Source organism: Silurus aristotelis (assembly GCF_946808225.1).
Source record: "Silurus aristotelis genome assembly, chromosome: 24".
NCBI classification, from domain to species: Eukaryota; Metazoa; Chordata; class Actinopteri; order Siluriformes; family Siluridae; genus Silurus; species Silurus aristotelis.
Window position 1 is genome coordinate 10,243,096 of NC_139597.1, and position 13,069 is coordinate 10,256,164.

The following is a 13,069-nucleotide window of genomic DNA, read 5'->3' on the forward strand; positions in this document are numbered from 1 at the left end:
ATCCCAAAGATGTTCATCTTGGTTAAGGTTAGAGATCTATAGCAGGCCACTCAAGATTTTCTACACCAACCCATGCAAACCATATCTTCATGGAGCATTGTGCGCAGGGGCACTGTCATGTTAGAATGGGTTTGGGTCTCCTAGTTCACACCAAGTGAGAGAAAAATGTAACTCACAATTTAACTAACATAAATTTAAGTTGTGGCCCAATATTTACAATACAATTTTGTGCCTCCAACTTTGTGGTTACAGTTTGATGAAGAACTAAATATGGCTGGAAAAGTCAGGAATCCCAATACTTGTCTATATAGCGTATTAATGTCATGTTAAGATTACTAAACAATTTCATTATTAGTTTTTGCTCATCATGATTATACAGAATTTCATTATCAAAGCAGTTGTTGTTACTTAATCTTAAGCTAAATCATTTCTTAATAAGAAGGTTGTTCTAATGTAGTGAGAAGTATCTTGTATATGGTAAAAGGAGCCATGAAACGACCACCACATCACAAATACATCATCTTTATTATAACATAATGCATTTGGCACAGTCTATCTTACAGCACTGATCAGTCTTAACCATTTTCATTAACAGCAGCCCAGCAAATCTTGAACCATCTCCGTGTTCATTTAACAGATTTGACCAGGTTTAGCTTTTGAACTAGATGAATTTCTGAAATGACCAGTGGAATATGTAATGTTTGGGGATCTATTCGAATTCCCTAAACATTGTTAAAAGCAGTAAAATGGTAGACATTTCAATGTCTGGGGATCAGAAGGCAGACCTGCAAATGTTGCAAAAAAAACCTAAACATGAATGAACTGAGATTTCTGTATCATAAATCATACGGTTAAAAATCAGGAGCGTCTTTCTGTATTATCAAGTCATGTGCTGCAAAATACCAGCCAGTGATGTCCTTCACAGCCAGAACTGATATGCATGGATTAATATAATGCATGCATTTATATGAGGAAATTTCTTTAGTAGTACTACACATACTCATAGTGTTTAGTGGAGATTTTATCGAACGGGTTAAGAAAATGTGATGCAGTTGGACAGCTGGAACATTCACAGTATTGCTCTACAAAACTACTGAAGCTTTTTAGTCTTAGAGACAAGCTTCCATGGGACATAGCTATGCTTTCATAGAATAAAATATTAGTTATATAGTAATGGACATTTTTCTTTTTTTTTTAAAGCATCCAAAGCTGACAAAAATAAAAGCTCTTCCCTGAATTACAATGTAAAGTGCCCAAAATGGTTTACTATCTCCTACTACTAATATTACAGGAGCTCTGGGTGAGAATCAGTCAGAACCTAATGACCCCTGTAGAACAGAAGCCACTACACTGCATCTCATTGATGAAAAACTCCCGCAATGATCAAACATTTGTTTCTAAAATATATTATATCCCAGTGTTTAGGAGTAAGTGTTGTCATGGTGAGATGACCACACAGGCTATATATCTAGAGTAACACACAAGGTGACCGCAGCAGGCACGAAATTCTCTATACTCTAGAAATGTAATATAAATATGCAATTTTACACTGTATCTTTGGTTCTAAAAAAAAAAAAAAAAAAAAAAAAAAAAAAAGACATTTGAAAGAAAAAAAATGAGCAAAAGGACTGTGAAGTAAAGGTGCTATTACAGCAGATAAACAATAGATGTCCCCACATCACCACTAAACCCAATGCATGAATGGATGCTGCAACACCATATAATGCAACATCCATCAGAAACCCATCATGAAGGACTAACAGAGACATGTTCTCATAAAATATGCATAGGTATATATTTATATGTATGTTTAAAAAAAAAAAAAAAAAACAACCACTGATACACAAGTATCATTTAAGAAACTTTTGTATGGTGTATATGTTCACCGAGACAAAGTAGGACAGACTGCCGACAGATTGTCTGCACTATAAGACACATTTCTGCAGATTTCTGCGTAGCGCGAACTACAGTACATTTAACAGTTTCAAAAAGAGAGATAAGTTTAATATGTAAAACTTACTGTTCAGATTGTCCCATCTGTTAAATGCGTATTATCGAGCCTCCCGTTCAGCGACGGAATATGATTCTAAAGTATCCCCTAAACACATTTACAGTATCATGCAGAACGATCTAGAACAGCTGCAGCTGAAATACGATACAGACGCCATGTGAACGCATCCTCCAGCATGCATCTTTAATCTTCACTCTGTGTAATGCCTATTTAGAACTGGTCCAACAGTACATCCCTCCCCCAAAGCCCACTGCCAAATAGCCCATGCTTTGTCCTTTCTTCTGTATCTTATCTCTGTCAAAGGACCTGATAAGAAGGAGATTATTATATATAATCACTCGCAGCTTTCTGCCGAAGCTCAGCATTTAAGTTTGTTCCCAGACCGGAGCATGACAGTTCCTCTAGATGCATTTCAACTTCCTCTATCCCTAAATGTCAACTTCCTGCAATTGCTTCTGCTCTGTGACAACATGCGCTACTATCCAGAGTTCAGAAGCCTTTTTTATCAAGTACTGAACAAACTTAACTCAAAACCAACATATTGATCGACACTTCTAATTTCCTACATTCTATAATCCTTCTTCGTGTTACGATTACATTTCTACATATCCTGCTCCCTTTTCTCCATTGCCAACACTAAAATCTTTCTTTATTAGCAAATGTATTGTCAGTTTAATCTCTTCTTATAAGCGGTCATTCAACAGGTCTGGTAATACTAACACTGGCACTGCAGCTTGTCTCCAGTCCTCACAGTGCTGACGTAAAACCGGCCCGGGCTGAAAATAAAAGAATTTTGCGCAGACTTTCATCTGAACAGGATCGACTTTAAATAAATTCTTTGGTAAATGAATCTTGCAGGTCAGCAGTAACTATCACCTACTGTTACTGCTGTTCTCTCTAGTCATTCACTTTGGATTGTTGCTATGACTTTTAATAAAAATAAAATAAGACTCTTACAATATAGATACAAACTAAAAAAGAACAAAGCTTCCCCATATAAATTAAAAACAAAAATATGTACAAACCTTAGTAATCAATCAATTAAATAAAAGAATCAAACAGAACAGATTCTCAAGCTTGCATCATTCACAAGTTCTAGAGGTAACTGAACATGAAAAAAAAAGTGTGTGAGATGGGAATATGGCACACTGGGTAAAAGCATGGCACACAAAAAAAGAGCAATCCCACATGTCCTCTGGAGTTAAGAGTTTCTGATAGAGATGTGCCACCTCACAGCCCAATCTGTGTGCTTCATTAGGCACCAGTTCACCCTCTGTGTCTGTGTGTGTGTGTGTGTGTGTGTGTGTGTGTGTGTGTGTGTGTGTGTGTGTGTGTGTGTGTGTGTGTGTGTGTGTGTAAAGCATTGTTAATTATGGTTGCTTGTTGCTCGGAGTGCCTCGTCCAGCTTCTCTCTGTAGATGTTGTAGCGTGCAGTTATTACACGGACCTGTTCCTGTTCCTCCTTGTCCAGGATGCGCAGGAAGTTGTGCAGCTCGGGGATGGAGAAAGCATCCCACTGCAGAGGAAGAAAAGGATGTACAGATCAAGACATGCACAAAATGAGTAGCTTCTTTCACTACTGACCTGAAAAGATTGTTGACTCCTTACCAAAACTTCTCCTGTCTGCTGCTCTCTGAGAACAAAGCTGAGAGTGTCCAGGTTTGGCCCAGCCAGCAGACGCAGGTGCAGAGGGTGCTCTCCTTCTGACAGCTTACATACACACACTGTTGGGGGGGGGAAAAACGAGTTACATAGAGACAAATAAACTAAAAAAATATAAAGAACATTTTATTGCAAAAAAATAACATTTTCTACTCATGCGTACACAAACATATATAATTAAATCTGAATGCTGAGATACAAGTTACAAATAATAAGGAAGAAATCATCTGGAGCAATGACATCATTCTTTCGAATTTTCCATGAAACACTCTGGTGTTGTTGCAATACTCTTTACTCATATTACATTACGCTGCTTCTAAACAATGCAATTTAACAGTAAACCTGGATAAGATAAGGAAGTAAGTTGAGTCAATGCTTAGGACAGCTTGTGGAATAGATCATAAAATAATAAACAAAAATCCTAACAGCAAAAAAACTCCTACAAGTTCTACTGAGTTGCTCAGACACCAGATAAAAAAAAAAAATCAACAACAACTAATCAAAACTGACCCATATCATCTTCACACCAACCACACTGAGGACACCTAAAGCCTATTAAGGTACTATTTCTAAAGCCACTAAATCCCATATCCTCTGAAAAACAATGAAAAGCATTAAAACCATAAGTTGTGTTCCTTGCAATTAAAAAAGTCCTAATGGTGTGATCTAAGAAGATTCAGGAAAACTACAGGTGTGACGACTGAATAATGATCATAAAATCTGCTGTATGTGTCCAACACTTCTCAGCTTATTTAATGGCGCTACATACTCCTGCTTTTTTGAACAAGTGAGAAGTTCAACAAGAACTATCCCAACTTAATTAATCATATATAACTACAAATGATTCATTTTTTTCATTCATCATTCATTCATTCATTCATTCAACTACAAATGATACAAGTTAATTATTATTATGATTTAATGGTGGATCGTGATTTCCACCACTGTAACAGCATTTTAACAAGACATTGGAGTTGGGCGGAGAACTGCTTCATTAAGATTCAACTCGATCAGTTATACAGACTTCACACAGTGCTGCTGTTGTGTCTGGCATGACATGGCATCATTTTCATTGTGTATGCAGCGTTTTGTCACCATGATGTGGGCTGAAATATGTGGACTGAAATCTGTTCTCAGTAAATAAACTCTGAAGCAGATGTTAAAATTCTTTGTTTTTCACAAAGCCGCTTAGTTTGTCTAGACAGCGCATTTAATGAACAAATCTCAGTCTCGATACATGCCTTCAATGACGAGTGGAAAACACAATTGTGTGACTCTGTGTGTGTGCATGTGTGTGTGTGGGTGTGTGTGTGTGTGTGTATGTGTGTGTGTGTTCCCCACATACTACAAACCACATTCCCATCCCTTGGAATGCAGCTAGAGGGGATTTCAGAGAGAGGAGAGAGACATGGAGAGGAGCTCTGAGACATTCCTGTCTCTGCAGGGAAGACATCCAGGCAGCAACGTCAGCACATTTTCCCTCTGCTGGCAAAACCTCATATGCTCAATCTAACTTTTTTTACACATTCTGTTTAATATTAGATTTTTATGTCTCCCACTACACTGAGGCAATATCAATTACTGTTTGTCTGCTCTGGTGTAGAGGTGGACCTCCATAACACACATACTTTATCAAGTGAGATGTGTGTGGCGTGTTTGACGTCAGAGGAGACCCCAAACAGCAGGACATCTAAGCCGTGATTATAGGGGAGACAGCTGGAATGGTTTGTGATGGAAGAGGAGCTTGAGGGGGAGCTTGCAGAAATAGACAGTGTATGTCTGCAGAGAGAATCCTAACTAGAGATCCATGTGTGTGGGGAAAGTGCCAGCAACAAGTGTACCAGCTGTCAACAATCTAGTGTAGACTGAGTGAGTGAGTGAGTGAGTGAGTGTGTGTGTGTGTGTGTGTGTGTGTGTGTGTGTGTGTGTGTGTGTGTACATGTGTTTATGTGTGTGTACGTGTGTGTTATTCGGATATTCTTGGCACAAAAAGCAGAAATCATACACTTGTAGTAAAAGCACTACCCAAAGACACTGGGAGCCAAAACAGTCCATAAATACACACACTATCAGTCCAGCAAAAAAGCATGTGATCGTGTAGTGGAATGCCTGTCATCCTGGCAACACACACACACAATAAAGCCTACTTGACACACACACACACACACACACACACACACACACACACACACACACACACACACACACACACACACACACACACACACACACAGCATTAGAATCATTACGGAACTGACTACTGTACCCAGACCCACTCATGGCTCACCATGGTCCTCGCGGTGAAAGCGTTTGTACAGGGCAAACTTGGCAGGGTTGTCGGCCACGGTGAACTTGCGTAGCAGAGCCTCGATCACCTGCTGTACCGTGTTGGAACTGCTGATGTGCAGAGTGTTTACAGAGCCCTGGGGCAAATAAAACGCCTCGGCTGCCTTCGTCCCAGCTTTCTCTCCCGTCACAGTGATGGGCCGCCGCAGCTCCAGCTGCACCTTTATGAAGCCTGTGTATATGCCATCGGGATTCTGGCAGCACAAAGACAGAAAATAAATTAATTTTACGAACGTTAAGTTTACGAACGTTTTATAAAAATGTGTTCAAGTGTTTAATCCTTAACTCATTACATCTTGTGTGAGGTCTCAGGTTACTGTACATTACATCTAGTCAAGAATGGGTGTGTAAATTGGTGTCATGAACTGGCTTCCCATTCTGGGTGTGTTCCTGCCTCACACCCAGTTTTGTAATGTCCTCACAGTGTTAAATGCTTGGTTTCACAGATTTTTACAGCTACAGCTTTCAAACAGATTTAAATGAATGCCACCGCCACACCGGTGCATGCACAGAATTCCTACTACCACAGAAATACTTTGATACAGACATTATATATATAATTTACGTAGGAGCTTTTAAGTGTCGAACACAAACAGATGCACAATCCTGCAATCTCTGCATGTGTAATAAGACAAGCCAAAGAGCAATGACTTAATTTCTAGACCTCAGATTACAGGCAACTAAGTCTGCCAAAGAGAAGACACAAAGGGAGCAATTATAGGTCAGGAGGCAGGCCTTGTGCTTCACTTACTCACTGTGTACTGTAAAATAAATACACAACTGGAAAGCAGGAGTTGTGCTGAACTAGCCAAAGCATAGGGGCCCAACACCTCCACTACCTCCCCCACCATCTTTGCTCACACACAAAAGTCGTTTGTTATATAGGAGAAGTGAATACTCATGACTGCTCCGAGCTAAAGGAAGAGAAGACCGTGAGACATTTAAAGCAAACTGAGAGTCACTATTTTTAGCTTTCTGTGAAACAGCACATTGCACTACATCTATCTGTTTTTGCAGCAGAAAACGCACTTAAAGCCAAATTGTTCTTGCCATCATTATAACACAACTGTCATCTACATGCAAATCATCGAGCAGGTAGCCCAAACAAAGGCAGATCCGCTGACATCACACTGGTCTTATCATACACAAAGAATCAAGGCTGAATGAAGACACACAAGGACGGCATGAGTAATGTCTTCATGAGAGGAGAGACAGAGGCACTAAAGTTGAGCTGCTTGGTGGGAAAATCTGTTTAAAAAAATCTCCTGTATACTATAACATCCAGATCCCGCAGCCTGCTACACTAAAACATGCTGACCAGAATGATGTGGTCGATTTTTACAAGAATGAACTAGTGCCCATCTAAAATGACGGACGTTATATTCAGAATCAGCAACACACAAGTAAAAACAATATAAAATACTGACAATATTAATGCAATGTGCTCTATTAGAAACGTTTATGATGCATTATTGCATTACGTTTATCTACATCAATTTGTCCTAGACAGTTTCCAAGCAGAAACACAAGGCTGATTCAAGCAGGTTTATGAGTTAATGATGGTAAACAGGAACAAAAAGGATAACAATATTATCCTCCCTGTACACATAACAAAAAACCTGGATTTGATCAGGTGTGCATGTAAAAAAAAAAACACTCAGGGAAGGTATAGGATTGTTTGTTAAGTGGTTAATAATGGAAAATGGGCAGTTGGTAGACAGAATGGACAGATGGAAGGCAACACTACGAGGGAGGAGAAACTCACCAGTGTCATTTTAAAGTGGTCTCGCGTCGCTGTGTTATACAACTCGATCTTGTGATTGACCTCCTCATAACTGAGATGAGTCCGGAGGTCTTTCTCCTTCTCAGCATCCTAAACAAGAGATTAAAAAAATGAAGTCAACAACAAGAAAACCTGAAAAAATGTGCTTGAGAAAAGGTGACCTCACAACAGTAAGAATTCATATTGGTAAAGAGGAGGAGTGCAGCTATCGATCATTTTAGTGATCGAGTATTCTACCGATTATTTCATCGATTAACCGAGTAATCGGATTAAAATAACTTTTTCTTTATTGAAGAGAAATACTAAATATACGCAAGAAATTAGACAGGTCTCTTAAAATGAACAAGCAATTTGTTTCCTTTTTAGAAAAATTTTTATTTTATTGCTAAAATTGTGCACAAGAATATCTGTGAAAACTAAACCCATTTAGTGCAGAAACTTGCCATATTACATCAAAATGCAAAAACAGGTAAGGTAAAGAGTATAGGGTTTTTGTTTTGTTAGTTTTAGTTTTATCCCAAAATAATTTTTCTTTGGCCTGAATCTTTTCCTCACCCCTCACTGTTTTCTCTACCATTCCTCCATTTTTTTCCATTCTGCAGTCTTTTGTGTTTCCTGTTCAGGGCAGTCCAGAGTTTGCAGGTGGCACATCAGTAATAATAGTCGGAGGGGAAACACGCTGCTCCGTGTGTAGTTAAATAGACTAAACAAAGCATTTTTGTATTCGAGGTTACTCGAGGAATCGTTTCAGCAAATTAAGCTACAGGAGCTCGTCTGTTGGATCGGACCACACGAGCCTGTGCTGCATCAATAAGCCCTGGCCGCTCATGACCCTGTCGTCGGTTCACCACTGTTTTTTTCTTAGACCGCTTTTGATAGATACTGACCACTGCAGACCGGGAACCAGCCACTAGAGCTGCAGTTTTGGAGATGTTCTGACTCAGTTGTCTAGAATCACTCAGATCCTTACACTTGTTTTTAACACATCCATTTTGAGGACAAAATGTTCACTTGCTGCCTAATAAATATACCAAACCCACTAACAGGTGCCATGATAAAGAGATAATCAGTGTTATTCACTTCACCACTCAATGTCATAATGTAACGCCTGGTTTGTGTAAAAAAAAAAAATATATATATATATTTTACATGCTTTAAATTTTTTTTAAAAAGAAACAATAAATGATCACGATATATATCCACAACAATGATATATACATCAGAAAAGTGTATCATAATTAACTCTAAATCTATCATAAAGTCCATATGATACAAAGTTTTCTAGTTACTTGGTTCAAGAGTGTAAGAAGTGTATTAAATCAGCCCCACCACATGAACAATCATTACAAAAACATTCAAACACGACAGAAAAAGAATGTTGCAACATCTCATTGTCCTACATGTGTTGTGCAAATTCAACAGAGAATGACTTGCTACAAAAAACTTAGTGCCTGGTACACCCAAAATGATGCTTATGATGAGTATTAAGACAGAAGTAAGAATAATATTCACACCCATGCATGGCAGGGAAGCACCTAAAATTCCAACATGCCATGTGTGCTTGAAATACTATTCATTCCATTAGAGTCAATTGCAGTCCAAATACGTGTGTATACACATAGAGCATTGTGTGCCGCGTTGAGTTGAAACATACTCAATAATAGAGGCCACTACACTGCTTCTGTAGGCTGGAATATTTTAGTAAAAGATTTCAGGCACATTTGGACTGTTGCTCTCTGGGCTGTTATTGTCAGCAGCTTCAAGTGCACTCTGGTCTTACATGGTCATAAGACGGCAGAGTGAAGCAGGTCTGCTTTCACGAGCTGGCCTGTTTAAAGCAAAGCTTGAAAGGCTGCAGCAGAGCTTAACACAGAAGGCAATAGCCTTTTAAGGTAAGGCTCTTCTCTCAGGCAATAATGGCACACAAGGACCTTCACACTGTACAGTTACTATTCAAATACAGTTTTGTTTCAAACTTCTTTCTCCTCTAAGTGTCAAAAGTCCCTCAAATTCCCAGAGGCAATAACAGACGGTTTCAGGGATTTTTTTTTTGCACCCTGTAGTTGTATGACTAATATTGATAGTGTATGTGTGCGTGTGTGTGTGTGTGTGTTGTGGTCTAAGAACATATGCTGCACTCAGCCATGAATCCAAAAGGTGTACAAATGCTTTAGTTGGGAGATGTAGTGAAATAATGTTCAGGCCTGGTGCACTCACTGTTTCAGGATGTGAAGCTTGGAACAGCTTCAGCTTGACCTCACTTGCTAACTGAGTGATTCATAGCAGGAATAACCTAATGACAGGTGCTATGCGGTGCACCCCTCAGGTGTTATGCAACCAAGTGTATTTTGGGCCTCAGGGACATGAGCCAGAAGTGAGTGACTCCACACCTGTGTCTCGACAATTTACGTAACACTCCCTAAAGGTGACTCGTAGGCATCAGATTAGTCATTGTCTTAGTAATATCTGTGCTGATGTTCCTGGCTGGAAAGTGTCCAAAATATAAATCAGTACATCAAACCAAAGAGCTCTTGTCACACATGTAATCCAGCTTTAAATCTTTTATCTCACCCACATTGACTTGGTTTCCATGCAAGCAAAGGCAAACAAGAGCTAAGAAACACATTTCTAACCCACAAGCTCTCGCTTAATGAAGGGATTCTATTACCACACAAACTCAGCAGTGTAATTAACCCTACCACACACTTTCAGTTGAGGTTATAATGATAAACAAAATGCTCCTTAAAGCCTCGTCAAATGAATAAAAAAAAAGGGAAAAAGCTATGTAAACAGGTTCCGCATACCATTTCAGTGGCTTTTAACGTATTGAATCTTTGTATATGAGAAGTGGATGCACCATTATTATGTCCTAAACCATGTGTGCGACAGAATCTCCCACTAGCATCACAGAGAGAAGCATTATCTTGATGTGGTGGGCTTTATGATGTGGGTCCTGCTGGCTCTCTGCTAGTTTTTCATTGTTGGGTTCGGATTGGAAAACCCAGTTTGTGTAAACTGTCTGGCATTGTATTAACTCAGTCTAGCTCCAAAATATTTCCAAAACTCTACAATACATTGTTTAATATAGTGAACAGTGCTGCAGTCACACCCAGCTGTAGGTGCACTTCTCACATTCTCGGCACTGCATATGCACCTGTTTTTATATTTGATATATAATATTACGCTTGCTCTCCGACGTTTTTTCTTGAAAGTGAGTTTTGACTAGCATACTTAGTAGTGTGAGGTCGCAGATGAAAAGGAAAGGGTTAAGTTAGACTGTACTGCACAGCCAAGCATGACTAAGGCAAAACACTCTGTCAGTGAGGTAATGGTACAAAAAAGCAGCCCTGACTCCCACACTGCGAGTTGCTGAATCCTCCCTCTCCTACACAGCGTGAGGAATAAGGGGAATATTACAGAAACAGCCGATCCTTCAGGTCCATCTGTCAAGCATAAACTTTGTATTTACCTACAAAAAATTTTAGGAGAAAAGCATTACCTTCCAGCTGTGTCTAGCAAACACAAGAGAAAAAAAAAAACTAAACTAAAAGAGACCATGTGACCTCCATGCATGTGACCTTCTCAGTGTAGAGGAGATATATGTTTTAATCACTACATGTTGATAGATAATGGAGCTGTCTTGGTGAACAGATAAATCTTAGTGTGTGTCAAGCTGCTGGCCATGTACGTCCTTCACACTGACGTTAGGCTTCACTGGAACAGGATCTGAGGATCCCACCAAACCTGTCTGACCAAAACTGCTAATCTGATGTCATCTTTCTTTCTTAGTAAATATATGCATTAGCAAAACCAAAAGCTAGAGGCGGAAACAGGCTGAGGCTGAAAAATACTATGCAGTTCTATGTAGTTATGTAGGACTGGGTTTTTTTAAGAAGAAGAAGAACTACTAACATTTAAAGAGGACTGAATAATATCTTATAGGCTTGCCAAAAAAAAAAAAAAAAAGCAAGAATGAACAAGATGCTTTTATGTAAGAAGAAAAAAAAAGGCCTTCTGCACAATTCTTCCTTTCCCGCAAGCACAGGAAGCCCACAGCCACCACACCTTTCCGTCTATACACATTCCTTACATAATTATCTTTCTTCATAATAAACCAATCCCTCAATCCTGAGTGCATGAGAAGCTGTCCGTGTCTTAGCTGTGAAAATGTCAGCAAAGGAAGAAACACTTCCCATAGTCTTCATTCAGTCTCGCTTTGGTAGGAATGGAAGCAAAGTGAGCAGTCAGTGTTTTACTCAAGGATGTGATATAGATTTGTACACAATATCAGACAACTTGATTAAGAATATTGTTAATTGATACAAATTTTCCCCAGGACTCAGGCTGAGATTGAGAAGCACTTATTAACATTCCTTCAGAAGGTGTAATGTTTCAGAAAAAAGTGTCTCAAACACACGATATTTGAACACACTGGCCAAGATCAACAAGCTAGGAACTCACTTGGGACTACAGAATGACAATCGATGATTATCTTCTCAGGTTTGTTGGGCAGGAAAAGGGAAAGTCCGTGATCCTATTCCCTCAACCTTCTTTTGTAATCCCTCTATAGGTTGACTAGTGCAGTTCTATTTGAGGTCTGGTGGTTGTGGTTATGGTATTGTGATCACCGATAGGGGACACTGAGCACCTTGGCCACTGTAAGGATTGATGTCTGGTTATTTGCCTGGGTTTTGTTGGCGTGACTATAAGTGTGAATCTTCAAATATCTGATATACTGCAAGACAAACATATATTTCTGCTTTGTAAAAAATGTAATAACAGGTTCAGCAATCTGGAACGTAAAAAAGGCCAGGACTCCATGTACCCTGTATAGTCCTGGGTGTATAAGATAAGCGAGTCAAGAAAACAATTGAAATGCCCCGAGCTCCTCAGAACTAAAGAGTGTACCAGACCAACCACAATATACACTTCCTCTTAAGGAAATTCAAGTAACATACTGGAAACATGGACCTATCAAGCACCTTGCAGACATTTCCTTTATGCACATGGCCCCTGTTCAAGGTACATATATCAGAGAAAATTACATTCTTGATTAAGTATATTCATAGATCAAACTCATGAGGTTGTGTCACACTGGCAACACAACACACAAAATGGACCTGAAGGCTCTCACAGAGTAATCAAAGCGACCTCAAAAGAGATACATAAAATGGAAACAATCGCTGAAGCTGATGGGAAAAAAAGTGTGCTTTCAGTTTTATTCATTTGTAGGAAGAGCTGTCACTTCTCCAGAAGATTAAACTAGC

The 13,069-nt window shown here is 39.2% G+C and overlaps 1 protein-coding gene across 1 annotated transcript in view; it reads right to left on the minus strand.

Annotated features, from left to right (window-relative positions):
* Positions 1 to 506: 506 nt before the first annotated feature.
* Positions 507 to 13,069, minus strand: part of rassf3 (Ras association domain family member 3) — a 44,558-nt gene continuing 31,995 nt past the window's right edge. The window contains exons 3-6 of the mRNA XM_083528616.1: positions 7,785 to 7,892; positions 5,961 to 6,213; positions 3,620 to 3,735; positions 507 to 3,527 (exon numbers count right to left, since the gene is read on the minus strand). Coding sequence (XP_083384742.1) covers positions 3,378 to 3,527; positions 3,620 to 3,735; positions 5,961 to 6,213; positions 7,785 to 7,892 — 627 coding nt within the window. The 3' untranslated portion in view covers positions 507 to 3,377. The remainder of the gene's footprint in view (positions 3,528 to 3,619; positions 3,736 to 5,960; positions 6,214 to 7,784; positions 7,893 to 13,069) is intronic.